Below are 27,784 nucleotides of genomic sequence, written 5' to 3' on the forward strand. Positions count from 1 at the left end.
CACAGTCCAAAGACATGCAGGTTAGGTTAACTGGTGACTCTAAATTGACTGTAGGTGTGAATGTGAGTGTGAATGGTTGTCTGTGTCTATGTGTCAGCCCTGTGATGACCTGGCGACTTGTCCAGGGTGTACTCCACCTTTCACCCGTAGTCAGCTGGGATAGGCTCCAGCTTGCCTGCGACCCTGTAGGACAGGATAAAGCGGCTTGAGATGAGAGATGAGATATTTATTCACATATTTCAAACATAAATCTGCCATTATTTATCTAGTTACCCAATTTGTTTTCCTTTTATGCCGCAGCAATTTGCCAGTCAATGGCATATCATATTTTTAATGCATATATGTTTATATCATGCTGTGGAACGTCAACAAAAAAGGTTTAAATCACTTACATTACACTCTAAAATGTGATCATGGCATTATGTAGGTTTTAGAGTACAATGTAAGTGATCAAAACCTTTTTTGTTGACATTCCACAGCATGCTATAAATATATATGCATTAAAAATATGATATGCCATTGACTGGCAAATTGCTGCAGCATAAAAGGAAAACCATTTGGGGCCCCTTGTTATTGTAGTAGGTTGAAAATGCTGCATATTTAGTTTTCTATGTAAACAGGCACCCCCCTAATTTTTGATAATTGAACTGTACTAACATTCATCCTAACTAACATTTTACACAGACATCCAGATTCATGCATAGTTTTACCGCAAGGTAATACACATTCACGCCAGTAGATGGTGCTCTCTTGCACTGCTGTGAATTCATTAGGGAGACTCTAGCTACCCAGTTTTGCTCACGCGTAGCTCGGAATAAATAAGTTCAGGCATGAGCAAGACGCTAACTTCGGTTCTCTCTCTTATTGATTCACAAATACAGTAAAACTGATTTTTCTGCATTGACTATGGTTCAGCATATAATGTGAATGCTTTAAAAATTGTTTAGTAATGTTGCGACATGATTTTGAGACACGAAGCATGTATACTAAGCTCGTTTTGTAGTTAATTGACCCGACGTGTCGGCGAGCTGAATTGCTCGTATGAACCCCTGTTTTCACTGTAATAGTGTTAGTATGAGTTTAAGTAACAGTTTTCAGTAACATGAGAAAATGTGTTGAACTATTATTAAGAGGATCTGTTAGCAGTGCGTATGCGGTGTTAAGTGAAATGTGACGTTCAAATTATATTCATGTTCCCGGCGCGATATCGCCATTTTGTTAAGTGCTGTTCTTAAAGGAGCACGCGCAGGTGCATGAGCGAGAGAGAAAGAGGACGTGAGCGAGCGCAAGATCATAACCAAAAGGAATATTGCAGAAATGTTTTGTTGTATGATGGTAGTGTAAAAGGAGTTTAAGCAGGATGGTATATAGAATTTATGTGCAGTTATATTTATTTTGGCAAAATGTTTTATTCTTTATTATTAGTTTGGTTACACTGTCTTTTTTATTTTATTGCATTATATATTGTGGCTATGAGTTTACATTCAGAGTTAAGATGCAATGTGATTGTGAATTGTTTATAATTGTAGCTTGGAATAAATAAGTTCAGGCATAAGTGAGACGCTAACTTCGGTTCTCTCTCTCATTGATTCACAGTGAGTCACAGACACACAGTTAGGTCCATATATATTTGGACACTGACACAAATTTTGTTTTTTAACCTGTTTACTGAAACATATTCAAGTTATAGTTATATAACGGACATAAAGTCCAGACTTTCAGCTTTCATTTGAGGGTATTCACATTAAAATTGGATGAAGGGTTTAGGAGTTTCAGCTCCTTAACATGTGCCACCCTGTTTTTAAAGGGACCAAAAGTAATTGGACAATTGACTCAAAGGCTATTTCATGGGCAGGTGTGGGCAATTCCTTCGTTATGTCATTCTCAATTAAGCAGATAAAAGGCCTGGAGTTGATTTGAGGTGTGGTGCTTGCATTTGGAAGATTTTGCTGTGAAGAAAACATGCGGTCAAAGGAGCTCTCCATGCAGTTGAAACAAGCCATCCTTAAGCTGCGAAAACAGAAAAAACCCATCCGTGAAATTGCTACAATATTAAGAGTGGCAAAATCTACAGTTTGGTACATCCTGAGAAAGAAAGAAAGCACTGGTGAACTCATCAATGCAAAAAGACCTGGACGCCCACAGACGACAACAGTGGTGGATGATCACAGAATAATTTCCATGGTGAAGAGAAACCCCTTCACAACAGCCAACCAAGTGAACAACACTCTCCAGGAAGTAGGCATATCCATATCCAAATCTACCATAAAGAGAAGACTGCATGAAAGTAAATACAGAGGGTTCACTGCACGGTGCAAGCCACTCATAAGCCTCAAGAATAAAAAGGCTAGATTGGACTTTGCTAAAAACCATGTAAAAAAGCCAGCACAGTTCTGCAAGAACATTCTTTGGACAGATGAAACCAAGCTCAACCTCTACCAGAATGATGGAAAGAAAAAAGTATGGCAAAGGCGTGGTACAGCTCATGATCCAAAGCATACCACATCATCTGTAAAACACGGCGGAGGCAGTGTGATGGCTTGGGCATGCATGGCTGCCAGTGGCACTGGGTCACTAGTGTTTATTGATGATGTGACACAGGACAGAAGCAGCCGGATGAATTCTGAGGTATTCAGAGACATACTGTGTGCTCAAATCCAGCCAAATGCAGCCAAACTGATTGGTCGGCGTTTCATAATACAGATGGACAATGACCCAAAACATAAAGCCAAAGCAACCCAGTAGTTTATTAAAGCAAAGAAGTGGAATATTCTTGAATGGCCAAGTCAGTCATCTGATCTCAACCCAATTGAGCATGCATTTCACTTGTTAAAGACTAAACTTCAGACAGAAAGCCCCACAAACAAACAGCAACTGAAAACCGCTGCAGTAAAGGCCTGGCAGAGCATTAAAAAGGAGGAAATACAGCATCTGGTGATGTCCATGAGTTCAAGACTTCAAGCAGTCATTGCCAACAAAGGGTTTTCAACCAAGTATTAGAAATGAACATTTTATTTACAATTATTTAATTTGTCCAATTACTTTTGAGCCCCTGAAATGATGGGATTGTGTTTGAAAAAAATGCTTTAGTTCCTCACATTTTTATGCAATCATTTTGTTCAACCCACTGAATTAAAGCTGAAAGTCTGAACTTCAACTGCATCTGAATTGTTTTGTTCAAAATTCATTGTGGTAATGTACAGAACCGAAATTAGAAAAAATGTTGTCTCTGTCCAAATATTTATGGACCTAACTGTAGTTTATGTATATACCGGCTACGTAGTGCTTCCTAGCCTGAGTAACCCGTGCTGCCGGTCCAGGTTTCCCCTAGGTCTGGTGCCGGTAACAATTGGGGGCTCGTCCGGGATCGTTCTAGTGCTACTGCTGGGTGAAGTGAGTGCCGAGACGACGTGAGCCTGCGCCTACAGCTTCAGGGAAGGCTGCAAGCCCGTGCGTCATCCAGAGAGTGGAAGACACCAGTGTAACGTCATGATGGCCACTGTCACCCCACTGCGGATGCTGATCTACAAGATCCAGAATAGTCTTTCGTATTTGAGTGCCAACCAGCTATTGGCAGTTGTGAGTTGGATCGAAGATGGCAGCGCAACTCACAATGTTGCTGAATTAAGTGAACCAGAACTGTATGACCTGATCGTTGACTACCTGAGAAGCGAGAAATTGGGTGCTATGGAAGACGAAGGCATGAGCCAACTCCTCCTCCTCGACGACAGGCTGACCGACCTGCTGGCTCCAGATGTCTGGGGAAGTGGAGATGGTCAGACTGCACCTAAGACGGGACAGGTGACTGGAGATTCAACAGCCCATTGAGAGCAGTACTCCACTCTACCTCACCCTGACCACAACCATTCAGACAGACATCCACTCACACCCACTACAGACACTTCCACACAGCCATCCCAGATGAACAGAGACATTCACACACTCCCAGCACCTCCAGGAGGAGACAATGGTCTGCTGGCTTGGAATTTTGCCACTTCTGCATCAACCAGGCCACTCACAGCGGGCATTGGTGGCATTTCCCATGGCAGAGTGAGTCTGTCTCCCAGCTTAGGAGATCAGGTACTGAGGGTTAATGATGTTGCAGCTCTGCTTCCACGCAGGGAGTTTAAGCTACATGGTGGACAAATTTCTGATGTTGGTTCTGATGTGTCATACAGCAATCTTTGTAAACAAATAGATGAAGGTTTTACTGAGTCAGAGGTAATTCGCAATGTAATCAAGGTCATAAAACCAGGTAGGGGAGAGTGGGGAGGAGTGAGCCGCTTTTTTTATTTTTGGACCCCTAGCCAAAATAAAAGGGCTGAAGTTAAAATGATCCTATGCAAATGAAAGGTATTCAGAGTAGTTGCAACACGAACCAAGTTGTACAACTAATCGTGCAACCATCAGTTCTACAGATGGGAGAAAAAGCCTGTTAATTTTATGGCTCACTCCTCCCGATCTAAGGGAGGTGTGAACCACCCCATGGGGAGGACTGGACCACTGGCTTGAAATCATGAACAAATGACATTTGTCATGAAATACAAACTTTTATTTGAACTGTAACAAATGAAATGTATTAAAAAAACAAATCAGACTGTAAAACTTGTAAAACAGTAAAGATATCAAAAAAAATCTAAAATCTTAACAAAAAAAGTCCAGCTATTATAATTTTTTTTTTGTAGGAACACGTGTTTGCACAGCAGCATTACAGTCTATAAAACATAATTAAACCTGAGGCCTGTCTTTAGCCGAAACACCAAAATAATCTGAAATGAGATACTAGTAATGGGCACGCTTAGCCAAATAACCAACTAACCTGAAATTGGAACTCAAGGCTTCTTAAAGCCAACAACAGAAGTCATGAAATACAAACCTCGTATGCCATCCCAGCATACAAAAATGAACGTGTTAAAAGACCACATCAAACATGAACTGGTCTAAAGTACGTTTGATGCCAATGACTGGTTGGTAGGATTATTGGTAATCTGTTGATTATAGCCCCATACCTTAATTACATGTAAAAGTATTAGTACGGTAATGTATCACCATGGCGGCACGGTGTAGTGGTTAGCGCTGTCGCCTCACAGCAAGAAGGTCCTGGGTTCGAGCCCCGGGGCCGGCGAGGGCCTTTCTGTGCGGAGTTTGCATGTTCTCCCCGTGTCCGCGTGGGTTTCCTCCGGGTGCTCCGGTTTCCCCCACAGTCCAAAGACATGCAGGTTAGGTTAACTGGTGACTCTAAATTGACCGTAGGTGTGAATGTGAGTGTGAATGGTTGTCTGTGTCTATGTGTCAGCCCTGTGATGACCTGGCGACTTGTCCAGGGTGTACCCCGCCTTTCGCCCATAGTCAGCTGGGATAGGCTCCAGCTTGCCTGCGACCCTGTAGAAGGATAAAGCGGCTAGAGATAATGAGATGAGATGAGATGTATCACCATGACACAAGATTAGTTAAGGGAGGAGTGGGCCACTGAAGGGAGGAGTGAGCCTAGGCTCACTCCTCCCATGCACTGTGTGGCTCACTCCTCCCAAAACAACCCGCCATTGCTTCTGATGTCGACCTACATTTGAACGGAAGGATGTGGCCCAGGTTATGTCATCACACAATACCATAGTACATGCCTAATAAACAACAACAACAATGTGATTGTTATCTTGGTTTATTAGACAATAGGATGAAAAAACATCTCATCTCATTATCTGTAGCCGCTTTATCCTTCTACAGGGTCGCAGGCAAGCTGGAGCCTATCCCAGCTGACTACGGGCGAAAGGCGGGGTACACCCTGGACAAGTCGCCAGGTCATCACAGGGCTGACACATAGACACAGACAACCATTCACACTCACATTCACACCTACGGTCAATTTAGAGTCCTACCTAGAGTTTAGAGTTAACCTAACCTGCATGTCTTTGGACTGTGGGGGAAACTGGAGCACCCGGAAGAAACCCACGCGGACACGGGGAGAACATGCAAACTCCACACAGAAAGGCCCTCGCCAGCCCCGGGGCTCAAACCCAGGACCTTCTTGCTGTGAGGCGACAGCGCTAACCACTACACCACCGTGCCGCCCATGAAAAAACATGTTAAGTGAAATATTTACTTACTACCTTGAATTTTAGACTTTTGTTCTCCTGTTGTGAGCAGGGTGCCAGGCTTCCATCCACTGTGGGTTGAAGTCAGGGGAATTCCCTGGTGACTTCATATGACAAGTTAACTGGGATAAACCCTGGCTAAATTTAGAAAAATTTTAAGTGGTTCACTTCTCCCCATGGCTCACTCCTCCCCACTCTCCCCTACATTTAGAGAGATGTTATCAAACAAAAGTGACTTAACTGTTGATGAGCTCAAGAGGTTTCTCCATGCACACATCAGAGACAAAAGTAGTACTGAATTTTTTCAAGAGCTAAGTAATGCTAAACAGCAAGACAAAGAGAGCCCACAGCAATTTTTGTACAAAATAATGGGTTTAAAGCAGCGTGTTTTGTTTGAGTCTCAACAGCCTGGTGCAGAGTTTAGCTATGACAAAAAGCTTGTTCAGGGCACCTTTCTCCACACATTTTACCAAGGGTTAAATGAGAAAAGCAACCATGTTCGACATGATCTTAAACCTCTTCTCACAGATTTGCAGGTTAGTGATGACTTTCTCTTAGATCAAATCATTAAGTCTACTAGTGTGGAGGCAGAAAGATTAAAACACCTTAGCACAGTAGCTAAACACTGACCAGTGACTGTAAGCCCTGCTCAGCTTGACAGTAGTGACCCAGCTAAGCAAATTACGGTTGACATTGAATTACAGGCTAATTTTGCTGCTATTAGAGAACTGACTGCACAGGTGTCCTCCCTGACCAAACACCTAGCCCAGGTAGTAAGACCCACTGACAAAGCAACACCGGGGGACCTCTGATCAACTGCAGCCCATCCTCAGTCACGAACATCTGAAGCCTGAGGCAGATGCAGCAACTGTGTACAGCAGAGCAAGGTGAGCTGCCCTCACTGTTTTGTGTGTGGCCAAGCTGGACATTGCGCCATTGGCTGTCTTCAAAGAAAGGCGTCGGGAAATGGGTTGAGGTCACTGGAGAGGGGCAGCCAGTGACCGTGACAACTGAGGAGCCCCCAGCACAAGCCAGCCCCTCTAAAACAACCAGCTCTGTATAAGCAAACACACAGTGCCACCCACTAACAAGAAAGCACCTAGCACAGCTCATAGGAAAACGATGTATGGTCTCATGTGCTATTAATGGAGTCCCTCTTCAAATGTTGCTCGACTCAGGGGCTCAAATGACTATGGTGGGGAGAGCATGGATGGAAGAAGCACTTCCCTGTGTCCAAATCCAGCCACTTGACACCCTCCATCTCGATGAGCTTCTGGCGATTGCTGCGGCTAATGGCACAAATGTTCCCTTTGATGGATGGGCAGATGTTGAACTTCAAGTCTGTAGCCATAACTGTGGACATGTCACCATACAAGTACCAATGTTAATCAGCCAGAACTGTCTTAGCTGTCCTCTTTTAGGCAGTAATGTCATAGTCGAGATAATCAAAGAACAGCAAGAGGATGCTGATATTTCTGCTTTACTCAAAGAAGCTTTAAGTATCAGTGACAGTGCAGTGGAAGCCCTAGTTTCTGCTCTCCAGGCTTTGACCCCAGATGAGACAACCCCAGAGTGCAGTGTGAGGACAAGGAAGAGAGGCGTAACTATTCCTGCAGGGCGGATCTGTGAGGTGAGGTGTAGAGTCAGGGAAGGGCCAGGGGGTGGGGCTATGCTTTTTCAACCCAATCTAGTGAGTAACTGTCCTGAGGGTTTGGAATTGTTTCCCGCCTTAGTTGATGTTCCCAGGGGGTCCACAAAAATTGTTAAAATCCCTGTTCAAAACCCCACTCAACATGACTATCTCACAAAGAGAACAGTTTTAGGAACACTGGAGGAAGTTACTGAAATTGAACCAGTTAACTGTTTCCCTGGCAGTTCAGAGCCAACGTCCCATTCCACCGTTAACACGTCCTCAGCTCAGGTCAGCACAGACAAGCAGAGAGAAATGAGTGAGAAACACAATACAAAAAAGACATGACAAAATAGAGATGGCATCCACCTGTTGATGTGTCACACCTGGAGGAGCATGAACAAAAGGTTGTTAGAGACATGTTGTGGGAAGAGTCGGATGTCTTTGCTCAAGATGATTCAGACATTGGTTGCATCCCAAGCTTGCAGTAGAGCCCTGCACTCCCGTGGGAGTCCTGCGGGACCCAATACAAAGCAGTGCGGCGTGGGACAAATTTTGAAAGCTCATTGCGGGCGTGGGCGGGAGGGGGAGTGCACAATGTGGGAGCGGGCGGGAGAGGTGATAAGCTGCAGTCCCGCTAACTAAAAACGTGTTTAAAATAAAATTTATAAATTATTAATTTATGTCTATCATATATAATTTGTGCTGGATATTTTATTTGGCATTAATAAAAACATTTTAAGATGCCTAAATTTGCGGATGTGGTCTAATCTCGCGTACGTTTCCGATTCCTTTCCGCTCTTCCGTGTTTGAGCTCTCCAATCATGGCAGAAGAGCAGAGCTCCTCTAGTGAAGCTCACAGTGCTTCAGAAGTAAGTGCTGCTTTAAAAAGAGGTACATTTACTGTTAAAAAGTCAAGAGTCCTGAAATCAGACATTTGGAAGTCGCTCTCACTCGTGTACGACGCAGAGGGAAATCAGCTGCCCTTTGCTTGTTGTGATAAGTGCCAAAAGGTTGACATACAACGGCCATAAATCAGGTACATCAGGCCTGAATCGCCATGTATGTACTGTCTTAAAAGGACAACAATTGTTGGAGTTCAGAGGGAACAACGCAAAAGTGACAGATGCATTGAAGGCAAAGACCGTGGAGAAACGCGTTGATTTTGTTGCTGTGGACCTTCGCCCATATGACAGCATCGCCGGTCGGGGATTAGTTCAGTTAGCCCAACACTTAAGGCCAATTTATGCTGACAACCCAGTCCTCGCAGATGGCGTTGCAGATGGCGTCTGCGAAGCCCCCCCCTTCGCAGACGCTCTGCGTGCACCTCCCAAAAATTGTGACCACCGCAGACAGCCTCGCAGACAGCGTCACAGACAAGAGGGCTCTGATTGGTCCACTCTACATCCACTGTACACGCACTTCCGCTTCCCTACTTTCCCGGTTTGGTTTGTTTTCACGACCGCCATTTTTAAAAACACGAGCGAAGATGGAGCAGCACGAAGAGCGGTTGATCGAGGAAGTGAGGAAGTACGTACATCTATACTACTCCAGTTCTAGTCATTATAAGTAACCGGAGGATAAACACTCCACTAACCACACCCACCAACTACTCCTAGCGATTTCGCGACTTCGCGGCCCCTTGCGTTGTGGCGGTGAATAACATCGCGCATGCCTATTACTCCCCGCTCAATGATAAATTACAACTGTCTGCGAAAAGCTATCTGCGAAAGCCTTGTCGCAAGAGCATGCAGAGGCCTTTAGTTGACACGGCAACCACAATAGGCAAATTCAATGTGCGAGATATTCTGCCCCATCCAACAACTGTGTCACGTCATGTAGATGATAGGGCACTCAAATTTAGAAGAGCTGTTGTTGATGACATAAACGAGATGATTGGGAAATACGGGTGTGCTGTGACAACGGATGTCTGGACTGAAACATATCGCAAAACCTCTTTCCTCTCAGCCACCCTGCATTACATCAATTCAGACAGTGTATAATCTGAGAAGCTGGTTGTGGTTGCGCAACACTTCATATGAGAGGAGAATGAAATCATGGTTGGAATCATCACGCCACAGACTCGGAAGTGGGAGTGCGAGTGTGCAAAGCGAGAGCTGTCAATCAAAGCGAGAGCTGTCAATCATGAGCGCATGCAGCGCTCAACTTGGAATGTGTCAGCAGAATGTCAGAGTCTGAACAATAAACTTACAATAAACCTAACAATGCCACCTATAAATACACAACATGTAGATCTACATAATGTTATCTGTGCCATCTCACAGCAGTTCGCTTAGCTATTTTTAATCAGGGCACATAGGCTTATAGCCAAAACTAGTATATGATGCTTTAATTTATGGAGGTGCCTTTTGTTTACACATGATTTCCAAATGAGGGGTATTGCAATTTTATATTAGTCTAAATGAACATCTACTGTACACCAAGTTGCAAGCATCAGGGGAAGATTATGGACGCACCAAATTTGGCTTAACGGTCATTTAATGGTGAAATGCCGTTCGCACTGTCAGCCAACTTCGGGTTGTTTCTCTGAATTCCGACAATAAACGAGACCATCTGAACACATCTGAAAACATCGTGGTTTGAACTGTGTTTGTTCAAATCAACTTGTTTCAGACCAAGTTGGTACTACAGCTTTGGGAAACAGTCGTTTTTTGGATGTTAGTTAGTTCAAACTTGCATCGTACCATATTGGTTTAATGCTAACTTGGTTGGTTGTTTGGGAAACGCACCCCTGAACGTGAGCTGTAGATATTTATGCTCAAATCCACTCAAAGTAGGGGGCGGGGCAGCATCACGCTGTGTCTTTAAATTATATTAATTTCTTATAGGCCTACTTGTATTTCCTAGAATGTAAATGTGAGGAGTGACATATAAGCTATGTGCAATGTACAATATTCTTAATATCCACTGTAGATTTTGGTAGGTGTGTTGGGTATCTTTGTAAAGCCTCAGCTGCGCATACCACCTGGCAACGCGCACCCTCGCTACGTGCGCTAGGTGAAGGATCGGTCAGTGGAGAGCTCAGCTAAGCTCAGCATGTTTAATTCCCCAAGCCAATGACAAGAACTTTCGTGAGAAATAACGCGAACGTCTGCATCATGTGGGATTTGCGGGCCGGAGCGGGACAAAATATGGCAGGCGCGGGTGGGAGCGGGACTGAAAATCATAATTCTTTGCGGGAGCGGGCGGGAGTGGGACTGCACAATGCGGGAGCGGGACTGAAAATTCTGTCCCACGCAGACCTCTAGCTTGCAGCTAGAAATCCATCTCAGGAGAGGAGTAATGGCGGCGAGCTAGACAGACGCTGCTTTTTAGTCTCTGAACTAAGAACAAAATCTACACCCTTAAAAATCCGTACAACGACTTCATATAGAACACACAGACGCTTACAAAACAAGGTTAACAATGGAAGGCACAAGAAAGGCCAAAACTAAACCGGACAATCAATCTAACAAGTCTGCAAAAGCTTCGGCAAGTGGCAAACTTCAAGCTAGCCCCAAACTAGCAGCCTCTTCAGTGGAGGATAGCAAGAGGATGGAAGCAACATACTCTGGCCAAAAGGACATCCAAAATCAAGATGCTATACTAGGAGCCATCAGTTGTCTTAAGACTGAAAGCTTGGCACGTCACAGGGAAGTTATCGATGGCATAGCTTACATTCGATCTGATTTGGATGCTATCAAAGGCAGAATGACCACAGCTGAACAACGCATAGGAGAAACGGAGGACGTAACAACACAGCTAACAGCAAAGGTGTCTGAGTTAGAAGCTAAAGTGAAACAACTTACAGATAAGAATGACAACCTTGAGAATCGCTCACGCCGTTCTAATTTACGTATCATTGGGCTGGAAGAAAAGGCGGAGGGTGTCGATGCTGAATCCTTTCTGGAGAATTGGCTTACCGAAGTCCTTGGAGCAGAGAACTTTCCCCACCCGCTTAGGATCGAGCGAGCTCACCGCATCGCGGTTACTCCACCTGGCTCTTCAGGCAAGCAGAAGCAGAAGCCGGCCGCTGAACGTCCTAGACCACTCATCACGAAATTCCTGAACTTCAAAGATAAAGTTCAGGTGATGAATGCGGTACGGAAGAAGAAGGCGATTATGTACAACAACCGACAGGTAAAGTTTTTCTCAGACTTTTCCTCCGAGGTGCAATGCCAGAGGAACGCCTACTATGTGGTGAAACAGACTCTATACTCCAAGGGAATTGAGTATGGTCTTCAGTATCCTGCCAAGCTCCGAGTGACTTATGTGGGCAAAGATATTGTCTTCCAGACGCCCGGAGAAGTGGATAAGTTTCTTCACAGCATTGATAATGAATCTATTTCAGAGTCAGAGTGAAGTATTGCTAAATGTGCAAATGTAGACTTGCAATAGAAATACAGGTTATTTAGTTCGACCATACTCGAGGCTGACTTGATTTGAAAGATGATAAAGGATTGGATACAGTTACAAGTTGGAAAAAAGAACAGCTACTCTAACTAGGCCTAATGTTATTTTGCTCTGTCTTTCACTTATTAAGTTGTACCTCTGTAGCCAACTAAACGGAGTCAGGATTGCATTGAGTAACCTTTGCCTTCAGAACAATTTCAAGATTAACCATAATGGGACATGTTATATAGACGTTCATTTGTCATAACGTAAAGGGGTGGTATTATTACTGATATTATCTGAATACACAGAGACTAAATGTGGTAAATTTAGTTTAATTTATTTACTTTTGCTCCTAACCAGGAGCTATTGGAAGGTGGATTTACTTAGTTTAGACTGTAAAGCAGGCAGTCAGTAGGTGGATATGTTACCTGTTCTACATTTTGCATGTTCTGGCAAAATGTTTTTGTGGTTCTTGTGTGGGTTTTCACTGTTTAAAGTTCATTGTAATTTTATTTCTTACTATTTTCTGTATTTCCCTCTTCTCTTTCTCCCCTCATATTACCCAACTCTACAATACAGCTCATGCTTTTTGGTAAGGCACCCCATAGCACCCCCTATTGGCAGATAACCAGATATGCAAATTCACATCGTGGAACATAAGAGGCTTAGGCAGTTTAGTGAAAATAAAACAGGTTATGACTAGACTAAAACACTTGGGCTCTAGAATTATATTCCTACAGGAAACACACTTAGTCTCCACTGAAGTCATCAGACTACGTAGAAGGTGGCAGGGGCAGGTGTTTGCTGCAAACTTCTCCTCTCATGCTAGAGGAGTAGCTATCTTAATTCACAAATCTATTTCCATCCAGATAATCTCAACTATCATGGACCCTGGGGGCAGATATATAATTCTGCAGGGTAGTTTATTTGGAAATTACCTTAATTGAGTTAATGTCTATTGGCCGAATAAGGATGACCCTGATTTTTACAAGAACATTTTTCTAACAATTTCAACCTTAAGGGGGGAAGTTATTATGGGTGGAGATTTCAATTGTGTTTTGAAACCCAATATGGACCGAGATGGTGGTCAAGTCTCCTCTCATAGTCATACAAAAAAGGTAATTCACCACTTCATGGAAGAGCTGGGGCTGTGTGATATATGGAGGAAACACAACCCAGACAAGAAAGAATTCTCATGCCACTCCACTACATACAATACCTATTCCAGACTTGATTATTTTCTCATTTCCAACACCTCACTATTCAAAATCAAGAGTTGTTATTACAATAGCATAATAATCTCTGATCATGCAGCAGTATCTTTAGAGTATAACGTTTATAAAGAATACAATGGACCTCCTAGATGGAGATTTGATAACAAATGGCTGCAAGATCCTGAGTTTGTACAGTTCCTTAATGCAAGTATAGATGTGTTTTTCAAGCTCAACAAGAATGAAACCTCATTGCTAACCAGATGGGATGCCTTTAATGCTTACATCAGAGGGCAAATAATAAGCTATACCAGTTTTAAATCTAAAGTATTTAAAAAGAAACTGTTAGAATTTGAAAAAGAAATCAAAACATTGGAAGACCAAATTGTAACTAATAAGACACCATCTGTAGAGCATAGATTAACCGCACTCAGAGCCCAATATAATGAACTATCAGTAAATAAGGCCTTAAGTAATCTAAATAAATTAAAACAATAATTCTATGACCAGGGGGAAAAGGCAGGCAAATTACTTGCCTGGCGTATTAAAATTCTACAGAATGAGAGATCAATACATGAGATAGAAAAATCAAATGGAACAATTACTTCAGACCCCAAAGAAATAAATGAAACATTTCAGAAATTCTATGAAACACTCTACAAATCTGGTTTCTCAGCTGACAAAATGTCTTTAAATGGTTTTCTTGATGCCCTGGACTTCCCTACTCTTTCTCAAGAAGACATGGAAGCTTTGGAGAGACCATTAGAGTTAGAGGAGTTATATAGTGCCCTCATGTCTATGCAAAGTGGGAAAGCTGCTGGCCCAGACAGGCTCCCCATTGAAATATATAAGACCTTTAAAGATATGTTGATGCCTCACTTATTCAGTATGCTTGAAGAAGCCTTCAGAACAAACTCCCTACCACCTTCCTTCTCTACAGCCCTCATTACTACTATATTGAAACCTGGCAAGCCACCTACTAAATGTGAATTTTACCGACCCATATCCCTCCTAAATTCAGATACCAAACTAATTGCTAAAGTCATTGCACGGAGATTAGAGAAATTCCTACCTAGCCTGGTTCACGAGGATCAAAATGGCTTTGTAATAGGAAGACAGGCTTTTCACAATCTTAGAAGAGTTTTAAATATTATTAATATAGAAGATGGATGCCCCGATGTGGCCTTACTCTCCCTAGATGCCGAGAAGGCCTTTGACAGGCTGGAATGGCCATATCTATTTGATATACTCCCTAGATTTGGCTTAGGACAAAACATTATTAAATGGGTGAAGTTATTATACAGTAGACCTACTGCAGTAGTCTTGACAAACTCTATGATGTCCAAACCAGTCGAACTTACCAGAGGAACACGTCAAGGATGTCCACTGTCGCCCCTTTTGTTTGTATTGTCCATAGAACCACTGGCACTAACAATTAGATCACACCCTCTGATAAGGGGAGTAACAATAGGAAGCTGTGAACACAGGATTAGCCTTTTTGCAGATGACATCATACTCTTTTTAAAAAATCTGGCACAATCTCTTCCTGCCCTTCTTCATGTAATAGCAGCCTTTGGTAAAATTTCTGGCTATGAAGTGAACAACACCAAGTCTAATATTATGTTCCTAAATGACAAAGAAAGAAATAACCCAACAGTGGGGAATGAATTTCATAATGTACCCAATGGCTTTAAGTACTTGGGGATACAGGTCACCCCAAAAATACATGACATAGTCTCAGAAAATTATAACTGAGTTCTATCTTCTACCAGTAATGCTCTGAAGAGATGGTCAGATCTCCCCATATCTCTAATTGGTCATGTAAACATAGTTAAAATGAATATCTTACCAAAATTCTTGTATCTTTTTCAATCTATCCCACTTAGTCCCCCACCTACCCTATTTTCTAAACTGAAGGAATTAATAACTAATTTTATTTGGAATAATAGGCGCCTAAGACTTAGGATGTCCTTACTTTATTTGCCATATGATAGAGGGGGCCTACAAGTGCCAAACTTCCTATGGTATTACTGGGCAGCCCAGATTAAGGCAATTATGCACTGGTTTTCAGATGAAACCACAAATTCCTGGGTCGAAATAGAAAACAGTACCACATCCCCCTTGCCATTAAAGTTATATTTATTTTCTGATTCATTAAAAAACCTATTAAATAATACAAACAACCCCTTTGTTAAAAACTCCATTAAAGTCTGGCATAAAGTGCAGACACATTTAAATATTGACTCCGATCTATCAGGGTTCACCCCAATTTGGGGGAATCAACAATTTCCTGCAGGCAGAAATGACCCAGGGTTCAAATCATGGGCAATGAAAGGTATTAGTAAAATTATGGACATGTACAATGCCAATAAGGTACTGTATAGTTTTGAGGAATTACATGGTGCTTACAATATACCCAGGAACCACTTCTTCAAATATTTGCAAATTAGGAGTTACATTTTGAAAAAATACAAACAGCAGTTACACAAACCACCACTGTCCAGCCTTGAAGAGGTCATACTAAAGCACATACACAGTCGTGGTCAGGTTTCTATCACTTATAGATTAATTGTGGAAAAATCCAATGAATCTTTAACTGACAAGAGAATGAAGTGGTCCAGTGACATGGACACAGAAATTTCTGAAGATGAATGGAAAATGGTGTGTCATACAGCACAGACTCAAACTATCAATACCAGATTTAGACTTATACAATATAAATGGATTATGCGTACATATATAACTCCCTCCCTTTAGCACCGCTTCAACAACAATAACCCTGACCTTTGCATTAAGTGTGGTCTAGAGGAGGGCACACTTTATCACTGCCTATGGAACTGCCCTAAAATTAGGGAATTTTGGGAAAAGGTTATAGAACGAGTCTCTGACATTAGCTCTACCAGATTGCCTGTCTGTCCTAAGCTGTTCATTCTTGGACTTGTCCCACCAGACTTAAGATTGTCTAGTGCAGATAAAAAGATGGTCTATATGTGCTCATTATAAGCTAAACACTGTATAGCCATCTCATGGAAAGCCATGGTGGCACCTTCTGTCGATGTCTGGTTTAAGAGCCTCTCCAACACTCTAGCCATGGAAAAACTGACTTATGCTAAAGAGGGGAAGCTACAGAGTTTCTACAAGGTATGGGGACAATTCACAGACTTCTTAAAAAGACAACAAGATGAACAAGATGCATAGGCTGTATTTTTCAACTTTCTGATTGTACTGTAAGAGGGTTTTCTCTCTCTTTTTCTTTTTCTCTCTCTCCCTATTTTTTCTTTTCTTTTTCTCTCTTTTTTAATGTTGTTTTGTTTCTGTTTAAATTTTAAAATGTATTTTTCCCTCTATATTGCTAAATATATGTATATATGATTTGTGTTGTTTTAAAAGTTGGAAAAATCTAATAAATAAAATTATTTAAAAAAAATCCATCTCAGGGATGACACACCAGTGCAAACATCCTACAATTCAGTTCCTAAGCCCTTGCACAAAGAAGTGAAGGAATATGTCCAAAACCTGGTCGACCATGGCTGGATCAGGAAGTCCACCTCATCCTATTCATCTCCGGTGGTCTGCGTCAGAAAAAAGGACAAGAACTTACGTCTGTGTGTTGACTTTTGGGGCTTGAACCAAAAAACCATCCCCAACCGTCACCCGCTTCCACGCATCCAAGATCTGTTGGATAGTCTGGGGGGATACTCATGGTTCTCGATACTTGACCAAGGCAGTGCATACCACCAGGGTTTTGTAGATGAGGGTTCCAGACATCTCACTGCCTTTAGCATGCCTTGGGGACTTTATGAGTGGATCCGTCTCACATTTGGTCTTACAAATGCCCCAGCTGCTTTTCAGCGGCGCATGGAGGGAGTCCTTGATGGTCTAAGGGATGAGTGCTGTTCGCCATACTTGGATGACATACTTTGCTTTTCCAAGACCTTTCATGACCATGTTGAAGACTTGAGGTGGGTACTCTGCCGCCTGCGAGAGCATGGTATTAAACTACGTCCAAAAAAATGTGAACTGTTCAAAAGTCAAGTCAGATATTTAGGGCGCTTAGTGACTAGTGAAGGTGTCCAGATAGACCCTAAAGACCTTGAGGCAGTTCAGCATTTGAAGGATAGAGAGCCAAAGAATGTGGGGGAGGTCAGGGCTCTCCTAGGGTTTCTAGGCTATTACAGAACATTCATACAGGACTTTTATAGGATAGCTAGGCCACTGTTTAAGCTAATAGAGAGTCCTAGTGAGTCTAGCCAGAGAGCCACCCTAGTGAGAGTTAACAAGACCCAGTAAAAGAGCACAAAGAGTGGCCAGCCTACGTCCAAGACACCTGTCCATTGGACACCAGAGCACAGTGCCATAGTGGCGCACCTTGTTGACATGCTAACCAGTCCACCCATCCTCGCCTATCCAGACTATAACTTGCCCTTTGTCCTTCACACCGACACACCAACAGGGAAACAAACTCCGTGTTATCACTTACGGCTCCAGAACACTCGCACCTGCTGAAAAGAACTACCATCTCCATTCTGGCAAGCTGGAGTTCCTTGCATTGAAGTGGGCAATCTGTGATAAATTTAGAGATTACCTCTATTAAGCTCCCACCTTCACTGTATACACGGATAACAACTGAACTGCAGCTGAGAAGCTCTTCTATGACTTCATTCCATGCTTCGGGCACCCTGAAAAGCTCCATCACGATCAGGGCCGGGAGTTTGAGAACAGCCTTTTCCAGAGACTCCAGCAGCTGGCAGGAATTGCCCACTCTTGAACCACTCCCTATCACCCGCAGGGGAATCCTGTGGAGCACCTGAACAGGACACTTCTACAGATGCTCCACACCCTGCAGGAGGAAAAAAAATGAGTGGAAGGAACACCTACCCCACATAGTCCATGCGTACAACTGCACAAGACATGAGGGGACAGGTTACTCCCCATTCTTTCCCCTATATGGGAGAGCACCACACTTGCCCGTAGATCTGCTCTTTGATTTGAAACCTGAAGAAGAGCCACAGTCCAGACAAGAGTATGCACAGAAATGGGCTTCTCGCATGCAGGAGGCATACAAGATCACCTCAGAGAACAGTGGAAAATGCTCAGCTAAGGGGAAGAAATATTATGATCGGAATGTTAAAGGCATTGTGCTACAGCCTGGAGATAGGGTGCTTGTCAAAAATCTGTCAGAGAGAGGCGGTCCAGGCAAACTTTGGGCTTACTGGGAGAGGAGAATTCATTGCATCGTTGAAAAGATGGGAGATGGACCTGTGTACAGAGTTCAGCCAGAGACCGGAGATCGAACCCTTTGTGTCCTGCATCGCAATCTCCTGCTACCTGTTAATGATTTGCCATTGGAACAAGATGAACAGAGTCAGTGTGCACCCAGGAAAAGACAAAAACACAGAGACAATCACAGAAACAACAGTGAGACATTAGAGCAGGAGTCTGAACACTCCGATGAAGAGGAGGAATCTACATATTGCCTCCAGAACATACCCGTGTATGACAGGAGGAGGGTCAGACCCCTAATTCCTCAGTCTAACCTAAAGAATGAACTCAGTGCTGTAGCCCCAGAGTTCCAGCCAATGAGAAATGGAACAGAGACAGTTCAAAGTCAGCAACCTCATGAACCAGACCCAGCTGCAGCCCCAGATCAAGTGCAAAGACTCGTACCAGCTGCTGCAACACCAGCTGAGGAAATATTAGGAGAACTTGCAACAGATAACACTATGGATGAGACAGGTTCGGGTGAGCAGGTAGACAATAGTGAGCCAGTACCAGAACCATCAGAGGATGAAGTGCAGTCAGTGAGGAGGTCAACTGGAGCACTGAAACCTCGAGAAATGCTCACATATAACCACCTCGGACAACCTTCATATCAGCCTTGGAGGCCAGGAGCAAATCTGATGTTTGCCTATGTCCCTTACCCCATGTCTCATGCCCCTTTACCCTTCACTCCATGCCCCATGCCCTCATTTTACCCTCCTGTCCCTGAACCCTGTTACTATCCCACACAAGCAGTATGGACATGTTAGTGATGACAAACACAGTGACTTGACTTGAACTTGACTTAAAGACTACATCTATACAAACAAACTGATTGTACATTGACACTGTTTTTTTTTACACCTGACAACTACACAGCACTTGTGTTAGTTTGGTTCTAGATGTCCGGAGACATCTCTTGAAGCAGGGGAGAGTGTAGTAGGTTGAAAATGCTGCATATTTAGTTTTCTATGTAAACAGGCACCCCCCTAATTTTTGATAATTGAACTGTACTAACATTCATCCTAACTAACATTTTACACAGACATCCAGATTCATGCATAGTTTTACCGCAAGGTAAAAGCACATACACATTCATGCCAGTAGATGGTGCTCTCTTGCGCTGCTGTGAATTCATTAGGGAGACTCTAGCTACCCAGTTTTGCTCACGTGTAGCTCGGAATAAATAAGTTCAGGCATGAGCAAGACGCTAACTTCGGTTCTCTCTCTTATTGATTCGCAGTTATGGTAAAACTGATTTTTCTGCATTGACTGGTTCAATATATAATGTGAATGCTTTAAAAAGTGTTTAGCAATGTTGCGACATGATTTTGAGACACGAAGCATGTATAGTAAGCTCGTTTTGTAGTTAATTGACCTGACGTGTCGGCGAGCTGAATTGCTCATGTGAACCCCTGTTTTCACTGTAATAGTGTTAGTATGAGTTTAAATAACAGTTTTCAGTAACATGAGAAAATGTGTTGAACTATTATTAAGAGGATCTGTTAGCAGTGAGTATGCGGTGTTAAGAGAAATGTGATGTTCAAATAATATTCATGTTCCTGGCGCGATATCGCCATTTTGTTAAGTGCTGTTCTTAAAGGAGCACGCGCAGGTGAGAGAAAGAGGACGTGAGCGAGCGCAAGATCATAACCAAAAGGAATATTACAGAAATGTTTTGTTGTATGATGGTAGTGTAAAAGGAGTTTAAGCAGGATGGTATATGGAATTTATGTGCAGTTATATTTATTTTGGCAAAATGTTTTATTCTTTATTTTTAGTTTGGTTACACTGTCTTTTTTTATTTTATTGCATTATATATTGTGGCTATGAGTTTACATTCAGAGTTAAGATGCAATGTGATTGTGAATTGTTTATAATTGTAGCTCGGAATAAATAAGTTCAGGCATAAGCAAGACGCTAACTTCGGTTCTCTCTCTTATTGATTCACAGTGAGTCACAGACATATTTTATGTATATACCGGCTATGCAGTGCTTCCTAGCCCGTGTAACCCGTGCTGCCGGTCCAGGTTTCCCCTAGGTCTGGCGCCGGTAACATTATCAGAAAATAATCAATTTGACGTGGTGACAGTAACTCTGGTTTGTGTTGGGCCACATCACACCACATGGTGGTATTATATTCCCAATTTTTGCCATCTGCATTGCCATTTCAGCTACTCACATAGATTTGAAAAAATATGAGCAAAACATTAATTTTTTTCACATTTCTGTTCAATGTACAGTATGAATGTTTGGGTGGTTTTTATCAGCTTTGTTTCATTTTAAGATACTCTTAGTGGGTTCTTTCTGTGACCATAGGCACTGCATGCCTTATGTACACTACCGTTCAAAAGTTTGGGGTCACCCAGACAATTTTGTGTTTTCCATGAAAAGTCACACTTTTATTTACCACCATAAGTTGTAAAATGAATAGAAAATATAGTCAAGACATTTTTCTGGCCATTTTGAGCATTTAATCGACCCCACAAATGTGATGCTCCAGAAACTCAATCTGCTCAAAGGAAGGTCAGTTTTATAGCTTCTCTAAAGAGCTAAACTGTTTTCAGCTGTGCTAACATGATTGTACAAGGGTTTTCTAATCATCCATTAGCCTTCTGAGGCAATGAGCAAACACATTGTACCATTAGAACACTGGAGTGAGAGTTGCTGGAAATGGGTCTCTATACACCTATGGAGATATTGCACCAAAAACCACACATTTGCAGCTAGAATAGTCATTTAGCACATTAGCAATGTATAGAGTGGATTTCTGATTAGTTTAAAGTGATCTTCATTGAAAAGAACAGTGCTTTTCTTTCAAAAATAAGGAAATTTCAAAGTGACCCCAAACATTTGAATGGTAGTGTAGGTAATTACATAAAAGACAAACTTCAGTGATAAGATAAATTTCAGGGGGTAATATCTTCCTAATCTAGACATGCCAAGTAGTAATATTTCTTACCTTGCTCTTGTAGTTTCACTGCAGTGTTAGTTGACACTCTGTAAATACAAAATATGTGGTTGTAAATAAAATAGTGGTGCTTGAAAGTTTGTGAACCCTTTAGAATTTTCTATATTTCTGCATAAATATGACCTAAAACATCATCAGATTTTCATACAAGTCCTAAAAGTAGATAAAGAGAACCCAGTTAAACAAATGAGACAAAAATATTATACTTGGTCATTTATTTATTGAGGAAAATGATCCAATATTACATATCTGTGAGTGGCAAAAGTATGTGAACCTCTAGAATTAGCAGTTAATTTGAAGGTGAAATTAGAGTCAGATGTTTTCAATCAATGGGACGACAATCAGGTGTGAGTGGGCAGCCTGTTTTATTTAAAGAACAGGGATCTATCAAAGTCTGATCTTCACGACACACGTTTGTGGAAGTGTATCATGGCACGAACAAAGGAAATTTCTGAGGACCTCAGAAAAAGCGTTGTTGATGCTCATCAGGCTGGAAAAGGCAAGGCAAGGCAAGTTTATTTATATAGCACATTTCATACACAGTGGCAGTTCAATGTGCTTTACAGAAGTAAAAGCAAAACAGTAAGCAATAGAAAATAAAATTACATAAAATAAATGGGGAAGAAAAATAATAAGAATTAAACAATAGTAGAAATAAAATAATAAAATGAAATAAAAGTTCAATTAAAAAAACAGCACAATAAAATAGAATAAAAGTTAAGTAAAATTTAAAACATGCAGAGACTGTAAAAGTAAAGAGTTTAAAACATGTAGAGATGACAATATTAATAATTTAGCAGAAAGCATCTGAAAACAGCTTGGTCTTTAACCTAGATTTGAAGCTGCCAACAGCAGGAGCATTTTTAATGTCCTCTGGCAGTTGGTTCCATAGCTGTACTGCATAGTAGCTAAAAGCTGCTTCACCACACTTTGTTTTAACAACAGGTTTTACCAGTAAATTTTTCTGCTGCGATCTGGTAGATCTGATTGGGTTAGGCCACTGCAACATATCAGAGAGGTAATTGGGCCCTGTACTGTACCATTTAGAGATTTGTACACCAGCAGCAATGCTTTAAAGTCAATTCTGTAGCTTACTGGAAGCCAGTGAAGGGACCTTAGAATTGGAGTAATGTGCTCTGTTCTTTTTGTTCGTGTGAGAACCCTAGCCGCTGCATTTTGAACCAGCTGAAGTCGTTTGATGGTCTTTTTTGGCAGGCCTGTGAAAAGGCCATTGCAGTAATCAACCCTACTAGAGATGAAGGCATGTATAAGTTTTTCCAGATCATTTTTTGACATAAGTCCTCTTATGCCGCTTTTCCACTACAAACGCGGCTGAGCCGTGCCGTGCTGAGTCGAGCTGAGTCGAGCTGAGCGGGGCTGTTGGAGTTGCATTTCGACTACAACCGCGCTGAACCGTGCTGGCTGGAAGTGGGTGGACACATTGGGTGGAGTTAGCGAAAGTGGGTGGACGTCACGTGATGTCGTTAAGCAGCGCAAACAGTGACATCAGTGAGCTTTTAAGCGGTAGTCTCACGACCCGAATAGTAAACAATAAACATGGAGGACATGGAGTCGTTAGTGTTGCTGGTCTTGGTGCTGTGGCTTGTTGTCACCGACAACGCCAACAGATACTGGCAAGAGCGTATAGATGAGGCGAGGCGCATAAGGCTCCAGAAATTCTCGTAATAAGTAATTATTCTTCTTCCGGGTTTGTGGTGTTTACAGATCCCAGCGTGCTCGCGGGGTGTGTGTGGGCATGTGAGGACACTCCTCCTCACCAATCAGTGCGCAGGGGAGTGTCTCCTCACGCCCCCAGCCTCACTCGGCTCGCTTTGGCTCGCTTCAGCCCCACTCCAAAACTGTGCGAGTTTTAGGGGCTAAGCAGGGCTGAAGCGAGCCGAGTCGTGCTGTTTTTTGGTAGTCGAAACGCGAGCCGTGTCGGGCTGAAGCGAGCTGAAGTGAGCTGAAAAAGGGTAGTGGAAAAGGGCCATTAGTTTGGAAATGTTTTTTAGGTGATAAAATGCTGTTTTAGTGATTGCTTTCATGTGACTGTCAAAGTTTAGCTCGCTGTCAATGAAAACACCAAGATTTTTAACCATTTCTTTTGTTTTAATCCCCTTTGTGTCAAGAATAGTGGTAATCCTGAGTCTTTCATCTTTTTTTCCAAATAGAATTACTTCTGTTTTATCTGTGTTCAGCTGAAGAAAATTTTGTGACATCCAGTTGTTGATTTTGATCGATACACTGGTAGAGACATTCAAGGGGGGCATAATCATTAGGTGATAGAGCAAAATAAATGTGGGTGTCATCTGCATAGCAGTGATACAAAATTGAATTGTTCTTGATAATTTGCCCAAGTGGGAGCATATAAAGGTTGAATAGTAATGGTCCAAGAATCGACCCCTGGGGGACACCACAGGTCAAGCACATTGATGTTGAGGAACAATTTCCCATGGTAACAAAGAAGCTTCTATCTTTTAAGTATGATTTTTACCAATTGATAACTTTACCAGTCAACCCAACCCAGTGTTTAAGTCGATATAGCAGTATGTTGTGATCAACAGTATCAAAAGCTGCACTGAGGTCCAGTAATACCAGGACCGATGTTTTGCCTGCATCAGTATTAAGACGTATGTCATTTACAACTTTAATCAGTGCTGTTTCAGTGCACGAAATCCTGACTGAAAGTTATCAAAAGAGCTGTTTGATAACAAGAAGGCAGTTACAGTAATTGATTGAAGACAATTTTTTCAAGGATTTTCCCGATGAATGGTAGATTTGATATTGGCCTGTAGTTATTTAATACTGAAGCATCCAGATTATTCTTTTTAAGTAGGGGCTTCACAACGGCTTTTTTCAGGGACACAGGAACAATGCCAGTCTCTAGGGATGTATTTATGATTTAAAGCACATCTGTAATTATAAGATGAAGAACAGACTTAAAAAAGTTGGTGGGCAGAATGTCCAATTCAGATGTTGAGGAACTGAGATTTTGTACAGTTTTTTCAAGAGTCTCATAATCAATTAAACAAAATTCTGACATTGTGTTGAAGTTATCTGTCTGTGTCACTGGTGATTGCAGTTTTTCAATTATTTGCAACTGAGATATATTATGAGCAATATTCTGCCATATTTTATCAATTTTACCTTTGAAGAAGGATGCAAACTCATTGCATTTATTAACTGAGAGAAGTTCAGGTGCTAATTGTGGTGGGGAATTAGTTAGCTTCTCTACTGTTGAAAATAGCACACGAGCATTGTTCATATTCCTGTTGATGATGTTGGAGAAGAAAGACTGTCTTGCTTTACAAATTTCATAATTATATTTACAAAGCATCTCTTTATGGATTTGATAATGGATGTGAAGTTTAGATTTGCGCCATTTTCTTTCAGTCTTTCTACATTCTCTCTTCAGCAGTTTAACAGCTGGGTATTGCTTCCATGGTGCTTTCTGCTTATCATTGACTCTTTTAATTTTGAATGGAGCAATATCATCCATAATTTGGGTCATATTTAAATTAAAAATTTCCAGTAAATCATCTACAGAGTCTGACATTTTGGTTGAGATCCGAGAGAGAGCTTGCTCAAAAAGAACACGTGTTGTTGTTTATGACTCTCCTACCCATAGTCATTGAGCTGTTCTGAATGTGAGGAGACATAGAAACATCAGAGAAAACACAAAAATGATCAGATAAGGCCAGGTCAACAACAGTAGTAGAAACAGTAAGACCCTTTGTGATAACGAGGTCAAGGGTATGACCACGAGAGTGGGTCGGCCCCTGTACATGTTGTACTAGGTTGAAGTTGTCAATAAGTGCAAGTAGTTCTTTGGCATAAGTGTTTTCAGGATTATCTACATGCAAGTTAAAATCCCCAGATATAATAAGACAGCCAAACTCTAAGCAAATGACTGACAACAGTTCACCAAACTCTTCCAGAAAAACTTTGGCTGAATGTCTCGGAGGCCTGTAAATAGTTAATAATAATGTGTTAGGAGAGCATGTAACAAGTGCACATAAGTGTTCAAAGGATGTAAAATCACCAAGTGAGGATTGTTTACATTGAAAAGAGACTTTGAATATATTTGCGATCCCTCCACCTTTCCCCTGTCGGGTAACATTCATAAAATTAAAATTTGGGGGAGTTGCTTCAATAAGGGTGGTAACACTATTTGCTTGATCCAGCCAAGTTTCAGTTAGAAGCAAAAAATCAAGATTGTGTTTGCAGAAAAGATCATTAATTAAAAATGACTTGTTTGAAAGTAATCTAACGTTGAGAAGAGCTAGCTTTACAGAAAGTCTAGAAGTAATATCTGCTTGGGCATTCTGATATTGTTTTGAAACAGGAAGGAGACTAGATTGGTTTACCCCCTGGGTTAAATATGCTCTATGTTTTCTATTTCTTATCAACACAGGAATAGAGAATGACATAGGCATACTGGGTCCCAGCTTGTTTTCAAAACTACACCCAATGCAGGGACCCACAGCACATCATACAAGACTTTCTGTATGTTCCATTTGGTTTGACGGTGAAAGAATTGGAGATGTCATGTATCTTTTAGATGGTGAAAAAGATTGGTAGCCAGCTGAAAGTCCTGGGCGAACACAGTTCAGTCTGTTGGTTAATTTTTGATGAACTGGGTACACTGCTTGTCGCAACAGATTTGGGCTGGAAAAAGAGAGTGTAGCCATTGGCAGCAGTCTCTGCATACTATTAGGGAAATCCATGCAGGGGGGAGACGGAGATGGTACAATAAAGTCAGAAGAGCGAGACTTTGGTGAGGTCTTTGTAAGTGTCTCCATGACTGTCTCTGTGGTGACTGTCTCCCTGATAGTCTCTGTGATACTTGCATGGGGTCGAGATGTGGATGATGCAGCCTTGACATGATTATCTTTAGTCAGGTCCTCAATCTGGATGGAATCGCATGAGAAAATCGCATGCTCACATTCTCCGTGTGATTGTTGATGTCCTTGGCAGTCTGCACCAGATGGTTCTTGGCAGTCTGCCCCAGATGGCTGTGTGTCCTTGGTGAAGACTTGCATAGATGATTGTTTTGGCTTTGCAGAGGTAACTAGGTCAGTCTGCGACATCTTATCAACTGTTTTCCTCAATGTTGGCTGAGAGAAAATTGCAAGTCTATAATGATCTGCTAAGACTTTGGTCCCAATCCAGCTGAGTTCAGTGCTATTTGGCTTAAAGAATTCCCTGCGATTCCAGAAAAGGTTAAAATTGTCTATGAAGTTCATACCAGATGAAAAACAATTTTTTCCAAGCCAGGTGTTAAGACTGAAGAGTCGAGTAAATGCAAAGCTTCCCCTTGCAGGGAGTGGGCCACTGATAAAAGATTGTATTCCAGTCTTATAGAGATCAGAAAAAAGTTTTCTGAAATCATCTTGGACAAACAGCTGTTCTCTGAAAACATCATTTGCTCCCACATGCACAACAATATGTTTGATAGTTTTATGCTCGGACATGAGCTTCAAAATGCTGTCTTTGGTGTCAGAGATGGATGCATTTGGAAGGCAGCAAATAATCATCCCATGTCCTTTTAAATGTCTTACAGTGGAATCACCAAGAACAAGGGTTGTGGGATCCGGTGGTGTTACAAGCTGCTTTTTGCCTCTTCCCACAGCTCTTCGGTTTTGGTGCGATCTCTTTTTACGATGTGTTTGTTCGCCTGAAAATTCCGCTTCCACATCCCTGAGGCATTCAAATTTGTTCTGAAGCCTTCTGGGCTGTGGATTTTCCATAGGATTGTAAATCCTATTGTAATTTGTAGACCTAGCTCTATTTCTAATAGCATGGCTGTGGAGCATGGGTTGCATAGTATCAGAACGAGCTCGTGTTGAGGTAATTACTCTTCTGTTTTTATTTTTGGGCCTGCCACCCATCATGTGCCAGTTTTCTGTACTCACATTTTGCCCTGTTAGATCGATGAATTCATCCACTCGATCTGCAATGCCATCGGCCTGTTGGGGTGCATTCTCTGCATTCTCAGCCACTGTTTCTGTACTCCTTTCCTGAGATATCGCTCTTAATTCGTCCGTCTTTGGCAGAGCATCAATCTTTGATTCCAGGATAGAAATCCTCTGTTCTAGTTCTGTGCATTTTCTGCAGGATCTCCTGGATTTTTTGCCCCCTGGCATTTTGTTTTAAAAGCTAACTTATCTTATAAAGATGAAAAATAAAATGAAAAAATAGTGGAAATTAAATGAGAAAGTAAAGT

The 27,784-nt window shown here is 41.9% G+C and overlaps 1 protein-coding gene across 1 annotated transcript in view; it reads right to left on the minus strand.

Moving 5' to 3' along the window:
• si:ch211-117n7.7 (Monoacylglycerol lipase ABHD12-like) overlaps positions 1 to 27,784 on the minus strand; it is a 50,477-nt gene that overhangs the window by 9,326 nt on the left and 13,367 nt on the right. Inside the window, exon 8 of the mRNA XM_060924991.1 lies at positions 21,550 to 21,587. Within this exon, the coding sequence (XP_060780974.1) occupies positions 21,550 to 21,587 (38 nt within the window). The remainder of the gene's footprint in view (positions 1 to 21,549; positions 21,588 to 27,784) is intronic.

Source organism: Neoarius graeffei, chromosome 7, assembly GCF_027579695.1.
Source record: "Neoarius graeffei isolate fNeoGra1 chromosome 7, fNeoGra1.pri, whole genome shotgun sequence".
Taxonomy (NCBI): Eukaryota; Metazoa; Chordata; class Actinopteri; order Siluriformes; family Ariidae; genus Neoarius; species Neoarius graeffei.